We start from the raw sequence: 17308 nt of genomic DNA on the forward strand, positions 1-17308 counted from the left end.
GAGATCCAGAGAGAATGGAAATTCCACATTAAGAGAAGTTCTGAGATTTCTCAAACAGTACACCTAACTCTGCAAAGAGCAAAACAATTTTAGATAAAGGAAAAACTTGACTCACTTTTGGCTTCCAAATTTCATACTACATGAAATAACACACTGTTTCACAAATTACTGTATATGTTTCAAAAGTTAATCAACCTAAATATTCAATTATGATGATATATAAATAACATCCAGGCATTTCTGGAAATTTTTTCCCCATGTTTTTTCTGTAAGTCCATTTTTGAAGAAATATCTAAATTTTTTATTAAGCATTTTGATGGAATTATATTCCTTAGTGAGAAACAATGTAGATATCACCCACACTTACTGTAAACTTATAATAAACATTTATAAACTTATCTGTCTCCATCTTTCCCAGCTGTAATAGCAGACTACATGACAAATTCAAGTGGAAAACTATATTGTAATGGAAGATGTCATCCCCACTTTCAGCAACCTTGACTTCTGAGAATGCATTCTAAATGCTGAACTTTAACTAATAATCAACCTTTTCTTCCATTAAAATTTATTTTGAGCTGGCAGCTCCTATGACCCAGGATATCATGAGGAATCTGAATATTTCACATTCTAGCCATGGGGAAATAGTCAAAGACCTGAATAATGATTGTTCCCTGAGCAGTTTTCCCTGCAAATTCATCACTATAACATGCAAAAAGCACATTACAAATACAATCAAACATATAACATGGGTCAGTCAATTGCTCTGCTTTATTACAGGTAACAAAAATAATCCTTTTCTCTGCTTATATCAATTGTTCAGTCCTCATAAGGATTTAGCCAAGTCCACCCAATCCCTTGCTCCCTGTGGTCCTCAGGACACAGGTTCTGGCACTGCAGTACCTATTACATTACAGAGCAATGCTGCCAACCATAGATATGCAGAAGAATATCAAACCAGAGTAACACTGGTTCTAAACATTATCCATTAAGTTCATCCCATTTCCTTTCAAATTTCATAAACTGAATTATTAAACCTGATTGGAACTTACAAGCTTTTCTCACTGATCATAAATGATAGTGCTACTAATGAAAAGTAGGTTTTACAAAACATTATGATTCCAGGAACTAGGAAAAAACCCAAACAAATGCTCCATACCCCCCTCCCCCCAAATACTGAAAAGTATGAAATAAAAAAGAAAGAATTCTCCAGCTAGGTGAAGAACTCAAAAACTAAGTTTTATCTAGACAAATTAAAGACACTTGTAGACTTTTTGCAGACTGAATCTTCTCACGTTCAAGAATGACATTAATATACCTGAAGCACAAGAATTCTTGTGTGATGTGGTTTGGAAGATTACTTGTTCTACTGTGCCTATGTTGTTTCAGAGGTTAAATGTCATGGTTAAAACCTCTAGGGAATAACTACTACTATAAAAATTCAGAAGACAATTAAAAAAATTAATGTTTGTTTTGCTGCACTTTGCTTATTATCAGAGTTTGTTTTTTTCAGTTAAACATATAAACAAACAAACAAAACCTCCAACTGTCATACTGGAGAAGAAAATTATGTATTATTTTTTCCACCAGAGAGAAGAATATGTAAAATGTCCTAACTTCCTAAAAGTTAAACAATAAAAACTCACAACAGTGGGAGTCATGGAAGTCTACATGATCCTATTATGCAGGAATGGCCAAATAGTCACACTGTTCTCTGCCTTTCCACATCAGTATTTTAAACTAAAATACAAACACTTAAAGAGGAGACTTTGCAGTGCATTACATATATAAAGACAGTATAATTCCATTTCTAGGTCCAGTCCTAGAAATAGCATACAAGTATTTTTGAAATTCTCTTTCTGACCCACTATTTGTTATATTATAGATAACCTTTGAACAGTAGCTGATTTAATATCCTCTCTTAACAGACTCAGTTTTGTTACAGTTATTGAGCAAAGTAAAACAAAAGCCAAGCTTATTACACAAAAAATAGAAAAGTAACTATCTTCAATGCAACCACAAAGTAAGTGTATCGAGAGTTATCAGCACAGAAATTATTAAATTCTTTCATGTCTTAATATTTTGAGGTGATGTTAGCAAACCTGGAAATCTTCCTGCACTTGAAAAATAAAATCTACTTAGGAGTATCATCAAACTACTTTGCATTAAACTAAAAGATGAGAAAAGCCTTTGTGATTGAAATTACCAGTGGGTTCAAAGTTACAGGGTTGACAGAAAAGCAAATACTATTACAAAAGCTCATGCCATTTCAAATAACAGGTCAAACATAATCTGAAGCTAAATAGTTTTAAAGCCAAAGATCCAAGAAGTTTTCAGTATTTTTTAAAAATTATTTTGATAAGACCTCAGCAAATCCCTAGGGGTGGAAAACAGCTAGTTTTCACCAAGCCCTGCTGCATTCATCCCCATTAAACTCTCAGATCCTGAGAGAAACCTGGTGAAACAATCTACTGTCAGTTAACCCCACATACATGGTGGAGTGTTTGGCTGACATTTTAATGCCCTTCCTCTTCAATGAGCCACAAAAATAAAAACCAAAACTGAACCTCTAAAATATACTTCTTTTTTGACAGAATGCTCAAGGTAGCAAGACTGGCTTCATCACATCACTGATGTATAGAACTCACATAAAGATACATTATGCCATAGGCCTAAGGATTATATCCACACCAAATCATATCAGGAAGAAAGCCTCAAGAAAGGATGGCTCTGTAACAATGTACAAAAATCTGGTCATTAGAAGAATCCTTAATCCCCATTGCTAAATTCAAGATGCAAGGAACAAACAGTAAAATGAGAGAGAAAATCATGCTATTCAGTACCTGAACTACTTCTTTTAAAAAATTTTCATGGCATTGCATGTGGAATTGTAGAATCAAAGAATATCCCTGCAGATTACAGATATAATCTCAGTATGGCTTTTTATAGGAGCCTGTGTTGTACCCATCCCCTGAATTCTTATCTCACATACTATTGTCTGCTTTCTTATCTCAGGATGACTCTTTCTTTATCGTTCCTCTTGAGGTATGCACAGGAACTATAAGCCTTTTACAAGACAGTAAACAAGGACGGAAAATGAAAGCTTGGCCTCAATGAAGTCAGTGGTAACTCTTCAGAGTTTGCTGGATTTTACCAGAAAAAAAAGTTTTTTATCATTTCTTGGTTCAAGATAAAAAATAATACTTAGCTACTTGGCATGTAATTCAGGTGTCATGGTCAAAAGAATGATCAAAAAACCTCCTGCTAACAGGTTTAGGTTTTTAGAGAACCAGATGACAACTCCTACGTGCACAGTTGTATGCATGGATGTCTTCTCTGCAGCCACTACCCAACCAGACAGCCAGAGCTGGTCATTTCAGGCCACCTGTGTGTTCCCAAATCCCAACCCTCCAGGACTCCTCAGGGAGCCTTTACACCCAAACAGAGCTCTGTGGTAAGATCCTAAAGTCACACAAGAGGTGACCTGAAAGTGTCTCTTCTCTTTTAAGCAACTGGCTTGTGGTGACTCGAACCCAGGGCTGAGGAGTGGCTGCCCAGGGCTCTGGGGACAATTACTGCTGCAGCCAATGTTCCCTGCATCTGTGGCACGGTATCCAGTGAGGGAGAGTGAGCTCCTCTGCCAGGAGCAGCTTGTTAACAATGTCATGACACTGCTGTTTCTTCCTGAGCCTGCAGAAACATTATGGCAAAGGGATTATTTTTATGATTTAATTTCTATTGTTTCATGCTGCTTAATTATTGGTGTGAAGGAAATAATCAAGGAAACATGAGAACCAGGAAATCTGTGCCTGCTAACCACAAAGATAACCTCTTATCTAAAAGAGAAGTCAAATTTTTAAACTCATTTTTCAGTCTTTTCAGTTCAGCAGAGGTTCTTTAAAGAAATGCCAAGAAAGTTTTTAGGACATGGCTAGAAATGTATGACAAGCTCTACTTGATTACATCTTTAATATTACATTACTACTATGAGACAGTGCATTTTAGAGGGAAATTACATAAAGCAGATCTCTGAAAATGTTCAGTTAAACAGTACTCCTGCAAGTTTGTTGACTTTTATTTTTGAACTTTTCAAATAGATAAATGAATATTCAGAAGAGCTATTTAGAGAAAGAAAAAAAAAAACAACTCGGGGGATTATCACTTGTTTGTTTAAAAAATTTAGAGAAGTAAGAAGAAAAAGAAAGGTAATGCAGTAAGATCAAACCAGATCTACTTTTGCTACTGATTTAATTAAACTCAGATAATTCAGCTAATTTCCAGACAATTAAATTCAGATTTTTTTTCTTTCATATTCTCCAGAGGTAAAACTGTTCTGCTACAGAATTTCTCATAAAATGAGAGCTTAGATACAAACCAAAAATGTGTTTCTGCTGATGCAACACAAGCTAGTACTTTCCCATAGCTGGTGAAATTCATGAGGGGCATTTGGAGGTGGCATTGATATACAGCAAAAAATGGTACACAAAAGTTGTGGCAGGTATCTACAGAAAAGAATGAGAGCTAATGGCAACGCCCACACTGAGGAGCTGTCATGTAAATACCTCAGATGGCATAAGGACCAAAAGAGAATATTAGTGGCTGAAGGGGGAAAAATGAGTATTGCATCATCCAGCTGTCAATTCATCTTTGGAACAAACCCAAACTTCCTCAAGACCAGAGAAGGCAGGTCCCAGTGCTGGGGAACACTGCTTGGCCCCCAGTCCTCCATATTCCAATGCCAGCTGCAAGCAGCATCTCCTGAAACTTGCAGAAATGCCTCTGCTGTTTCAGTGGGCAGGCTTGATGTCTCTCTTGTGAGCAGCTTTGAGTTTGAAGAGCTGTACCACTAGAACTCAGTACAAGTAGCCCAAGGGATATCAAAATGAACATAAAATCAGAACTCTAAAATGATAAAAATTTGAACTTTATAGTAATTATGGAAACCAACATGAGAAGCAAACAGCATAATCAGTCTTCAGAGGATTTAAAAATGCTGTGAGCAAGCTCTACTATTATCCCAGGTCAAATGTGAAACATAAATGTACAATGTTCCAGTTTTAATCCCAGCTCCACCACTGGCTTTGTGAGCCATCAGAGATAGCTCCTCTTTTCCCTTCCGGCTTCTCTCCTTTCTCCCTTTCAATTCTATGCTCACCTGAGCTAGATCTGCTTCTTAACATGCAACTCAAAAAAATTGGTTTGCACCATTCTTTGGTTTACTTCTAAAAGCAGTGTTCTCTCTCCAGCTTTCCCCACTTTTCCTGGGTTAACTCCACATTTTGAAAACAAAGCACAAAAATTCAAGCAAACAGAAATGGTTTTATGACAGCCACAATATTCTGAAGAAAACCTGCATTTTCTTGAGTCTCAGACAAGGCTATTTAAGATTACTGCTGATTCCCTTAAATCCTAGCCATATTTCTCTTATCCTTTCTGCTAAATGGGAAGAATCCTCACCATGCTGTAAACAAATGACTTTAACTCACTTCTTTAACCCCTGCAGTGGAAGAAAAAATCAGCTGAGTATGACAGAGGTCTGCTCTTAATGGACATGAGCATACACCAGATCCCACCCTCTCTAAGTGACTTGACATAGACTTCCTGGATACACACTCATTAGCTCAATCCTGCTTATACAGCACACAGGAAATAATATTAAAGTGCTCCACAAAGTAGTATGTAGGGTCATAAATTTCAAATTCAGACATCTTTCATTTCTGCACTGGTAGGCATATGGAGAAGAGGACTTGAAGGGGGTATGCCTGATACCTTCCCCCAGCGAAGCCAAGAAATAAACCTGAGCTATGCTGAGGACTGGTGAAGAGGCACTCAGAAGCATGAGGGTCCTTCACCAATGCATAGTGGTATCTCAAAAGCTTTCCTTCTTAAAATATGACTATTTGACTTTTTAATATGATCCCAATCTGCACGTGCAAAACACAGTTATCTAAATAAACATATCCATCATACCAGCAAATGATGGTTTTGGAGATGGCTCCCATGGTCTCTTAACTGCTACCAAGCAAAAGACAAGTCTGGAGTGAAGGAATGGGGGAAGAGTGAGAAATTATACATATTCTAATGATGCCTTCCTTTCCCAGCAGCTCTTCAATAAAAATCCCTGTGATGCTGAATCTGACCTCACTAAAAACAGTCACAGCAAACCTGCTCCACTGCAAGCATTTGTATGGTTTTCCTCTGCAATCATGCTTTCCTTTGTTTACTATATTTTTAAGTGTATGAGTGCACAGACCACCCACAGTATCAGGTAGCCCAGCATGGGAAAGGTGGAAGATGAGGCTAGGATTGCTTCTTTATATGAATATAAATTAATCTATCTGATCCACATATGTTAGTGAGCCGCAGCTCATCCTCAGTCAATTCATGTCCCTGACAGGCTAACTTGTCCCAAGCTCTCCAGAAATCATGTAGATGAAAGAGCCCAGCCTGTGGTATAGGAATTACAGGACTGGAGAGTTAAAAAGGGATTTGCAAATCAAGTAGTAATGCCTGCCTTGGCTTAATTTAATTTATCATATTCTACTGCTGCTCCCCCCTCCCAGCAGCAAATCAGAATTGTACACAGAAGCAGTTATGGTGTGAGACACTACCTGATCTTTACTGCAGCACCTGGTTAAAAATATGCTCAGTATCCTTTGGGCTCTGACCTGCACACACTGAAACAAAGATAGGGATGAGTTTACAGATGAACACAGGATGTGGCAGTGAGCACACTAAGTCATTTCTTTGCTCTCCTTCTGCACCTTATCAGTGACATTTCCCTAACAGCACAAGATGCAGCACCAGGCTCACTGCATTTCAACTCCCCAAGGAACATCCATGAGATCCTCCCAGGGATAACACTTTATCTGGCAAGCACCAGAGTAAAAAGTGAAAGCATTAGTTAATTTTGCACCTTGGGTGCTCACATCCACTGACACTTCAACTCAATAGCAGAGAAGATAACAGATAGAGGGAAGAATTTCTCTTGAATCTCTTAAAAACCCCACCTCACAACATTACTGCAAGGAATATTTTTAAAATGCATTTACTCTAAACTAGACACAGTCTTTATCCCATACACACACGCATCCCTTTAAGAAATGTCTGATTCCTTTCACAGCAGAACCTGCATTTCTTATTCCCTGGCACAGAAATGCAGACACTGACCTACTCTACTCCATTTTACACTTTCAGATCAGTTTGGCAATCCAGAGCTGGGGAGAGGGAAAGGGAAGAGAGGGAAATGTGCTGCTGCTATGCTTTTCCCTGTGCTGTTGCTGTAAGACAAAATGATGATGGGATTACGACTAAATATTGAACTAAAGGGAAGTGTTCCACCTAGAGACCATCTTCATCAGGCAAGGCAATGGGCATGCTACCTGCAAACAGACACTCTTTTAGGATTGAATACACTTGCTGGTTCTGTGGTAAAAAATGATGCAGAGGTATGGCCCCCAGTAGTAATTAACAATGTTAATCTTCTTCTTCCTCTCTATGGTGATAAAAAGAGTCATTTTTATATTTAATTAATGCAGAGGATCATTCTGGAAACTGGCTAATGAGGCTCTGATCACATTACCATGAAAATGTGCATTAACACCACAACTGAGGAGGCTGCTTCATGTGTAGAGAATCCACTTTGTAATTAGCCCACTGTGAAATGAATCACATCAGGAGCAACTCGGAGGGAACCAGTCGGCACTGGGCACTTAGCTGCTGCTGTGCCAATAGACCACCAACATTCTAAGCTGTTTTTTCTCCCCTGCACTGCCTGTCAGCAGCAGTGCAGTCCAAAACTGCCAGTGCTCAGCCTCTATCAATGGCAATGTGTCAAAGCCAGAACAAATTATAGAGAGGGAGAGAACAGATGCTGAAAGGCACCAAACTTTAGTATGCGTGAGTCTGCTATGCCAAGAGGAAAAAAAAAAAACAAACAAAAAGCTGCAAATCAAATACTGATTCAATAGGATCTGAGCAAAAATTATGGGCTATTATGGGGAAGTACTTTTTTCGTCTTTTCTCATCTTATTCTGAGGGAGCTGGGAGCAGAGCAGCAGCAGACTGCTACTCTGCTGTGCACTACACTGTTAGGATGCTGAAAGAGACACCAAAATACCTAAAAGGGATTATGATCTTTGTCTAGCAGAATACACAAATAACACACACACAATGAATGAACGAGCAGCACACCTTACCCATGGAACCCTGTTGTACTCAGTACCTGTTTAAAGGTGACAACACATTTCAGAATTATTCCAATTTTAATTAATCTGAAAATTTAACACACTTCTCAGCCAGCACAGACATACCATAAAAACTTCGTTCCTTAACTTAAAAATACCTGAGATCACAGACTTAAGGCTTTCAGAGGCAGCAGAGCGATTTATCTGAAATCAGTCTTATTACCCAAGCCAAGGGCTCCCTTAAAACATCACCGACATGGTTCAATGAGAGTGCTGCTATATGACTGACATCTTGGCAGAAGATGCACAAAAATGTTAAAAGAATCCCACAGGAAGTCATCTGAAAGGGGGAGTGGCATACGAGCAGAAAACAACAGGCACCCAAAATACTAATAATTACCAATCTCCCCCCAGACAATTTCACTAGCAATTTTGCAAAGGACAGAAAAAAGGCAAAGCAAAACAAAAGCATCTCTACTTACTATCTGTAAAGCACACACATTTTTACTCTGGAGATGCTGGCAATATCCTCTGCACTCACCTGTGAAACTTCATAGAGCAGTTTGTAGTGTTCCTCTCTCTTCTGAAAAGTGCACAGATTGCAGCCCATCCTAATAAGCAGCACAAGAGCAAAGCCTCTAATTTCCCCAGCACTGAAAGGCAAATGCACTGACGGGGAATCACCCTCCAGACTTGTCTACTGTTTTTCATCAGTGACTCGAGCCCCGGCACACAGGCACTGCTAGCTGGGAGCACAAGGCAGGGCAGCGCGTAGCAGCATGCTCTTCTTCCCCTTCCCTAACTATCTTACACTCACGTATACACACACAGAGTTTCGACTCAGTTCATGGCAACACTCCCCCTGTCTCTGCATCAGTGCACATGACTACACAGATTCCCACTCATGAATATTAATAGCGTCTCATTGATTATTTATGACAGAACGTGTTAGCAGGGAGGGGTGTCATAGCTGCTGCTGATGACAGATGAATATTCACTAATTAAGAAGCAAATGTACTGTGGTTAAACAAAATTCACTTGTGTCAATACCAACTCTGTTTATTAAGGTTAGAGAGACTAAGCTGCATGTATTTCACCCACACTCGTCTCAATTTTTACAGCAATTGTGAGACTAATTTATTAATGGAGGTGGGAAAATCACAAGTCAAGTCTTATGTTAGGTCTCCACCTTGTGCAACAGGGATCACAGAATACATTTAAAATATTTGTAAGCATTTTAGGAGAGTGTTTGTGAAACCTGAACTGATGTTGCTAAAAATTTAAAGAAGGCAGGAGAGAAAATTAACCCAGATGGTTATACTGATAGCTCCAACTCTGACACTACCAAATTTAGCCAAAATTCCACTGTACTCATAAAAGACATAATTCCATAACAATTCATCATGCAAATGTAGGATATGTGGAAATGCAGGGGTGCATGACCTAGTGCTTTTTACATATAGACACACATTTTACTGTTTATTAAAAACTCTCATATTCCAGTCTCTTTCTTGTATGTATAACAGATTAATTGTAACTATAGGCCAAATTTCTCAGAAACTCAACAGATACACCCTCTCAGACTCCCAGGTATCAAAGCTATTATTTTAACATATCATTATATACAATTTTACCATTTGTAAATTAGATTTTAATAGTGCCACAATTCTTAATGTGTGTATAAAGGAAAAATTTAAAATTAAACTAAACCCACAGCTTAAATATTAAGGCCAATGGAAATAACACTTAATTCAAGGCTGACATTAATTCCTGTATTGTACATCATATAATCCAATGGTAGTTATGCAAGATAAAAAGCCCAAGCTATAACAAAGAGGATAGAAAAAGCAAAAGTTGCTCCTTTTTTATCTTTACTTTCTCAGCAACTTTGCTCATTAAGAACTATATCAAGTGCTTATTTAAAAACATCTTTAATCTGGAGAGGATAGCAGGTGGAATCCAAAGCAGAAATAATTACTTTAAAACCAATGAATTCAGTTAGTTAAGATGAACACTGGGCCCTAAAGAATTTTATTCACTAAGAAATTATGTACAGCTACTATTTTTTTGGGTGCAGTTCCCTAAAAGTGCTTTGTCAAATATTTAAAATCAATAACAGAAAATTATTCTAATGAGCACTAATTGATAAGAAATTGGCTTTGCATCTAGCAGCACCTCAAACACCAGCAACACCGGGTAGCAAGCAGATCAACAATCATGTGCTGCTTATCAGTTCAGCCCCTTGGGATATAATAATCCGATTTTCTGGGCCCTAATTTTACCTAATAGACAGGATGAGAGCCAAGCAGAGAAACATACAGGAAAAACTGGGCCATTGCTGCAAACTCTGCATAGTAGTAAAGTTTGCTAGAACCTCTAGGTAAATTATAAATAGGTTGAGACTAAATCTTAATTAAATTTCATCTCCTTTAATAAAAGTGCGGAGTCAGGAAGAATCTAATAATGACCATTAACAGAGCAGGCTCTTCACATACCAGCTTCCAGCAGTGTTCTGAAACAGAACAGTAAGATTAATTTTCATTTGGTGGAAGAACCTGAGCAGGCAGGTTTGGTTATGAAATTCCTCCAAAGCCCAAGGATTTCAAAGACGAACCATGGAGGCTGGTTCATCATTGTTGGAAAGAATCAGCCTCTGTTCTACTCCTCCACACTCACATGAAATGCTGTTCATGCTGAGAGGTTTAAACCCATGTAGCAAACATCAACTCAATCTTTGAAGGTTTCTGTATTGTAAGGTGCAGAAAGATTCTCAGATGTGTAAATTTTGAACTTAAGAAAGTCAGATCAATGAACAAGACAACAGCCATGCAAGGACACCCATGCCATCTTTCGACGAAAGTGTTCTCTTCTTCCACTGGCACAGCTTCCTTCTCTGACACATACACAGTTTGAAAGCTAAACTGCATTCTTGAAAGGAAGCATTATTTACCTTGGTATATTTTTGATAGTTTCTTAAAGTTAGTTCTTAAAATATCAGGGAAAAAAGGGCATATTATTACAAGATTCCAGTTATATACAAGAAACAACAACAACAACAACCACCAATTGACAAAATAAGCAATAGAAAGCCACAGCTAAGCTTTCAGCAGTTTCCCCTTACAGTGTCTATTTTGTTCTTTCTCTGATTCTTTTGTCTACTTCTCCGGAGACAACATAAGCTTGTCCATTAATTTATCAAGTGCCTGCCCTCTGCTCATACAGAGTAAAAAGGTTCTGTCTTCTGCTTCTGCAGCCACTAATGGGCACAGTTGGAAGGGCTGAATAGATTTGTTAGAGAAGGAAAGGTGTACTCCCAGGTTCCTGAGCTCCATCAAAATATGCAACTTTGAGCATACATGTGGTCAAAATACAAAATTTTGTGCAGCGTATAACAATATTCAAGGCAAAACTTGCTAGAACTATAAACTAAAAAGAATTATGTGATGTACTTTGGTCAAGTTATGTCAAGAATTTGATATTGTTAAGAAAACAGTTTCTTTCTTTCCCTCTTCTTCATTTTTATTGCCCTCCAGCATTTTGTAGCTAAAGGGATCAAAAACATAATCAGGTCACTCTTATTTTATATGTAATTCATAGATACTTCAATAATTCAACGCTTTTCTTAATTTTGGAGTTCTCTATGATCATTTCCTACAATTAAGTCTTACCATAAAAACTAAAATCATAATTTACAGTCAAACCAGCAATCAATAATGCAGATGGATGGAGTTTAATTTTAAGAGAGTTACAACAAAAACTGTTAACATTTTCAAACAACATGCCCTTGTTTAGATCCCCTAATTAATTTCAAGTATCTAGGAGATTACTTATATTTGGTATAAAGTTACCTCATTGAGGTACAGCAATGCCTAACTATGAGCACCCATGCTTGAATATTTATCATTGCAAAAAATTCAAGACAATGACACTGCAAATTAAAGGTCACTCACTCCTTTGTATTTTCTTTATTACACACTCAAAGACAGATAATAAAATATAACGTTCATTTTAAGTAAGGATAATGAAACTGTTGGTCCAAACTCAGGAAGTGATGAAACCCAGGGAAGTATATGTGGAATTCCAAGTTTTCTTTGCAAGCCCTTGAATTCACACTGTCCTCCTGATGTACCAATCCCACAGCATTTACTATATAAATTTTGAGGAATTCCCAGAAAACTGGCTCACAGAACAGATGGCAATGCAATTTATAGTCTAAGGGCTGCATAGCTGTAAAACAGAAGTATCACAAGAAAAATGGAACTGGAGAAAGCTTTTGCATATCCCCACTGTTCTGAACAAAGGCCTGAACTCATAAAGTTTAACCTCAGTCTGGGTAGATCTTTTAGTCTGTTGGGATATTTAATGTTTGTAATGAAGCCTCAGCTGCTGGAATCAGGTGATCTTATGCATCAGTCAGTTTCCATATTAGAAAAACAAGGAAACTTCCACACCTATAATTGCATAGAAAAACTTAAAAACCTTGCATAAATATAACCCAAAGACTCCGGATTTGCACATAAGCTAGCCAGCTTGAACTCTAAAATAACATAATGTATATATGAACCAATAGGATAAATGAAGGTGCAAACTATGGAAGCACAAAGTCACTGAAATGGGCTTAGGCTTCAATAAAATGGATTTTTGCAAATATAATAAACTAGAAAATCTTACCACAATCCCTACAAGATACATGAAACCTTACTCAAAGTAAAAATGCTTTATGTTTTCTACAGTCATCAGACCATACTTGAAAAAGCATGAACATAAAAACTAAGAATTTGTATCTATGACAAAATGCAATATTCTCTGGAACTTTAAGTTAGGAAAGACATTTGTTTAATCTCATATCCTTTACCACAGCTACCAAGATTTCATGCACTGGTCAAAGTCACAGCAAAATTAAAGGTGGCAAGAGAAGAGGGAGGACATGGAATTCCTATGTTCTGTATTTCCCAGGAGGACTGTAATTTCTCTGAAGACTATTCAGGTCTGCCTGACTGTAAATCAAGTGGCTCCATAAGTGGATTTTTCCATTGCCTAAATCCCTGTCTTCCTCCCTGGAAGGCAGGGAGCACCCATAACATCATATTACACAAGCCCAGTCTATTGATATCTATTGTTTTTCCCATCCATGATTAAATTGACACGGGAACTATGGGATCCTATGGGATTTATGGGATCCCTTGTCAAAAATGCAAATACCTGTCTAAAGGGAAATGGAAAGCAAGCACATGAGGAAAGCTCTCTGCCATGACTGCTTACAATACAAGTTCTACTTGTTCTTTTTATTCTATACAGGAAAAAAAGGAAACAACTCCTCTGTTTTAACCCATTTTCAATACAATAACCCATCTATCAATACAATGTGAATGAGCTGGCTAGCATTCTTTGGGAAAAGCACAACTCCTTTACCACATCTACTTCAGACTGCTCAGAAACTTTTTGTCTCTTTTCTTTCTCAAAGAGTCGTCCAGGATATTTTTTTCCCATGGTTTTTACCCTGAGTGTCTTCCTTATCACCCTTAATCTGGTGTCATAATAATTAGGGAACTGTTGCAGAAAACCAAATGATGCCTAATACTGAACTTTAAGGCCTTAGCAATACATAAAGGTTGGTGTCAGGACTTGGTTGACATCTTCTAGAAGGACCTTGACTTTCTCTTGACTTTCTCTATCTCATCAGTTAGTTACAAGGAAACCATCTCACACAACTTCATGTTTTTTAAACCATATGATCATGTGAAACCAGGCTGATGGATCTCAGATGCACTGGAGAGTTTTAATGCCATGGAGTACACAAAGTAGAATTACTCATAAATAAGCAGTTGAAGTGATTTAAAGGAAACAAGGATTAATCAGGATAGCCAAACCTAAAGTGTATGAACAAAGTTCTGGGGAAAATGCTCTGATTATAGATAAATTTAGATGTGAAGTCCCATGTCAATAAGCATTAAATAATGCACTTAGGGAACACTGCTAAAATATTCAGTCATGGTCTCTAAAGTAATTATATCTACTCAGAAAATAGTTTTGGAGTTGTGGATAGTTTCCTCCAATTGCCTGAGGAAAAGACTAACAATGGAACAGGAACTATTGAAACTGCACAAACACCAGAAATATCCATATTTTATCCATATAGCCAGCAGTCCTGGTCTTTCCACCTCTAAATCATTTAAAGAAAACAGAAGAGCTATGAAGCATAAATGAGAAATACAGATAACAGTTCACTTTCTCTGCATCTTCCATCTTTGTAAGTATTCTCCTGACAAAGAAGGCATTCCTTCTAACATTTCATAATGAAATAATAAGATGATACATTTAAAACAGTAAAAGAAAGTCTGGATTTTTTTTCCTAAGAAATTTGACAGTGGAATGCATTACCTTCAAGGAAGCAAAAAGCAGAAAAGGGTTCAAAAAGGTATTAGACAACTTTACAACAGGTAACTGTTCACTAGTCATCTACCTGCCTAGCAAGCTCAGAATTCACCAACTCCTGGGAGCTATAAGAGATAGAACAGCTCTGAGATTTCTCTCCATGGATCCCCTTGCTGATAGCTTGCCTGTGTTTATTATTTTTCTCTTTGAAAATATAATATTGGCAACAGGATCTTTTACTATTTTAATTATAAAGCTCCAAATTTACCAGTTCTTGCACAAAAAGCTAGAATATCTCTTTAACTGAAAGTTCCTTGGCTAATGTTAGCTGCTAATACAACATAAGAGTCCAACAGCATTAATGATCACATCACTTTGAACTTCAAACACATCTATAAAAGTACATTTTATTGTTGTCCTGATCAGTTTCAAAGCTTTTCAAGTTACATCTGTTTCAAAATTAAAAAAAAAAAAAAAGGTTTTCCTCAACAGCTTAAGATTCTATCTGAGCTTTTTTATACCTGTGTGGGAAATAAAGACCATTTGGAACTGATATGCCAAGTTCAGGCCCAGATCAAACAACGGCAAATATGAATGAAAAGCCTCAATGAGAAACTGAACTCACAGTACAAAATTAATTCAAGGGCTGAAGCTGCAGGGACTGGTTCAGAGGACAAGAGCAGTGGTGAGGAACTCCTTGGCTCTGTTCTTTCCTCTGATACCTGCATCATTAGAAAAGCTCTTCCTTTTACATCCTTATAAAATAAGTAACACCAGTCTTGCAAGGGCATCAATTCAATAAGCTTTTTAAGACTTTACAGAGCTTTTCAAAGAATGTGTTATGGAGGGCTGTTACACCCACCCAAGCTCTGCTGAGGCCACCCTTGCAGTCACCAGCACTCAAGTTAATTAACATGTCTTGTGTTGTTTCTCAATTAAAAGTTTTAAGTTTTATACAGCTAATCCACATAGAAGTATAAAATGAAAAATTACTCATGACAAAAAAGACCCTTTGAGTGTAAGTTCCATTAGTTCAATAAATCTACAAGAGTAGTAGACCCGAATATTTCAAAAGTGAAGATGCTGAGAAGAACAGTTTGTCATGAATATGGCACAACCAGTGCAGAGACACATTTACCAATATGGACATGCCACTGCTCACATTCAAAGCTCATACAAGTGGCAATCTGGAAAAGCTGTCGAGGGATACAGCAATAAAACAGATAATTCTGTCTTACCCCATAAAAATTTTCTAGGGCCTACTGTGCCCTAGAAAAATACTCCAGGATTAGGGAAGTTTTCATGGCCCTGAATGGATTTTCATGGTATCAAAGCTGAAAAGGCAAACTGTATTGAATCAGGCCGTAAAAGCAGCTGCTTTTCTCCTCCACCAAAGTATAAAGATGTTGTAATGTAACTGTCAGAAGTTAAAATTACTATAGAAAAAAAATAGTTTCTAACATAGATATGACCTATGTCTCTCAAGAAATAGTTAGACAGAGGGGAGTTGGATGTTTGGTGTAACTAATCATGTCTTTATCACCCTAAAGACAGTATTAGTGGTGAATGTGATTGAATCTCAAACCTGGCTTCCAACACACACTTGATAGAATGATGGATGCAGGAGTACACCACACAGAGCTGCAGGAGCAATTGCCCACACTACTCCCATGGTCTGTCAGCTAGTCAGACTAGCTGAGTTTGGTTTAGACTGGTGAGATTGATTTAAAATAACAATGTAAACTAGAGTCAACTCTGTTTGTTGACAGTCACTAACTGACCACCATAACAGCAACATTAATTCTGTTGTTGTCAGCAAATGCTTTGTAATGATTTGAAACGAATGCAGCTTCCTCTTCTTGAAAATCCCCACAGCATCAAAGGTTTACTTTGTACACTGGGCTTTCTAAAGTTTAAAATCACAGCCAGTGCACCTGCGTTCTACAAGATCATTAGGTAAATATCCCAGCAAAGCCCAATCAACCTGGCTTCAGTTACCTTACCGTCTGCTCCAGAAGAAAATTAATGTTATTAGATGTGTCTTTCCCTGGAAATTGCTGGTGTTTGGTTACTGTGGCAGCTGTCAGGGAGGTGCAGGGGTCTTTCTGCTGGATGCTGGTTTGGCAGGCTGTCTAGGCACAAGCCTGGTCCCAGCCCCATGCCAGCCGCCCCACCCGTGTCAGGGTGCCCTGAGCCCTCAGAGCACACCAGAGCTCAGCCTTGCCAGTGTGCCCTGCCAAACCCCAGATCCCTGCAACTCTCACCCATCAAGAAATAGAAATGTCAGGTCTGAACTCAGGTATAAAGAGTTAGGAGAAAAATGTAGAAAAAAAACCAAACTCCTGCAGACCTACATGGATGGAGACAAATGAAATCCGATTAACGACGCCTCTTGTTCTTCTATTTTAATGTCCTGTGGAAAAGAAATTAGCATAGCAAATCCTGCTTTATCTCTGAAAGAAATTTCAGATCCTTAGTCTGAACCCCTCTCCTTTTTCCTGGAATAAAAAGCCAAAATGAAGATCTTGTCAGCTTCAGAGGGGAGATTTGTCACACATCAGTGGTTTGTAGGGGTGGGTGCCCACTCAGCCCTTTCTGCCTGGCCACAGGGACACCACTGCCACCCAGCCCCTGCTCAGCTGCTGCCACCCCTGTGCTGGGCTTCAGCCTTACTTCCAGCAGCTCGCCAGGACTCCTGGATCATCTGAGCCCTCTGCACAGGGGCATTAAAACTCTTTTTGAACATAGCT

General features: G+C 38.1%; 1 protein-coding gene across 2 annotated transcripts in view; it reads right to left on the minus strand.

Moving 5' to 3' along the window:
* The window catches only part of PDZRN4 (PDZ domain containing ring finger 4), a 228898-nt gene that overhangs the window by 87570 nt on the left and 124020 nt on the right, over window positions 1-17308 (minus strand). The window contains exon 1 of one of the 2 annotated variants that reach the window (XM_063155208.1): window positions 8725-8970. The exons of the other annotated variant lie outside the window; for it this stretch is intronic. Coding sequence (XP_063011278.1) covers window positions 8725-8793 — 69 coding nt within the window. The 5' untranslated portion in view covers window positions 8794-8970. Of the gene's footprint in view, window positions 1-8724; window positions 8971-17308 lie in introns of those variants that run through there. 2 annotated transcript variants of the gene reach the window in all.

The sequence above is a fragment of the Melospiza melodia genome, chromosome 4, assembly GCF_035770615.1.
Source record: "Melospiza melodia melodia isolate bMelMel2 chromosome 4, bMelMel2.pri, whole genome shotgun sequence".
In the NCBI taxonomy this organism is placed as follows: Eukaryota; Metazoa; Chordata; class Aves; order Passeriformes; family Passerellidae; genus Melospiza; species Melospiza melodia.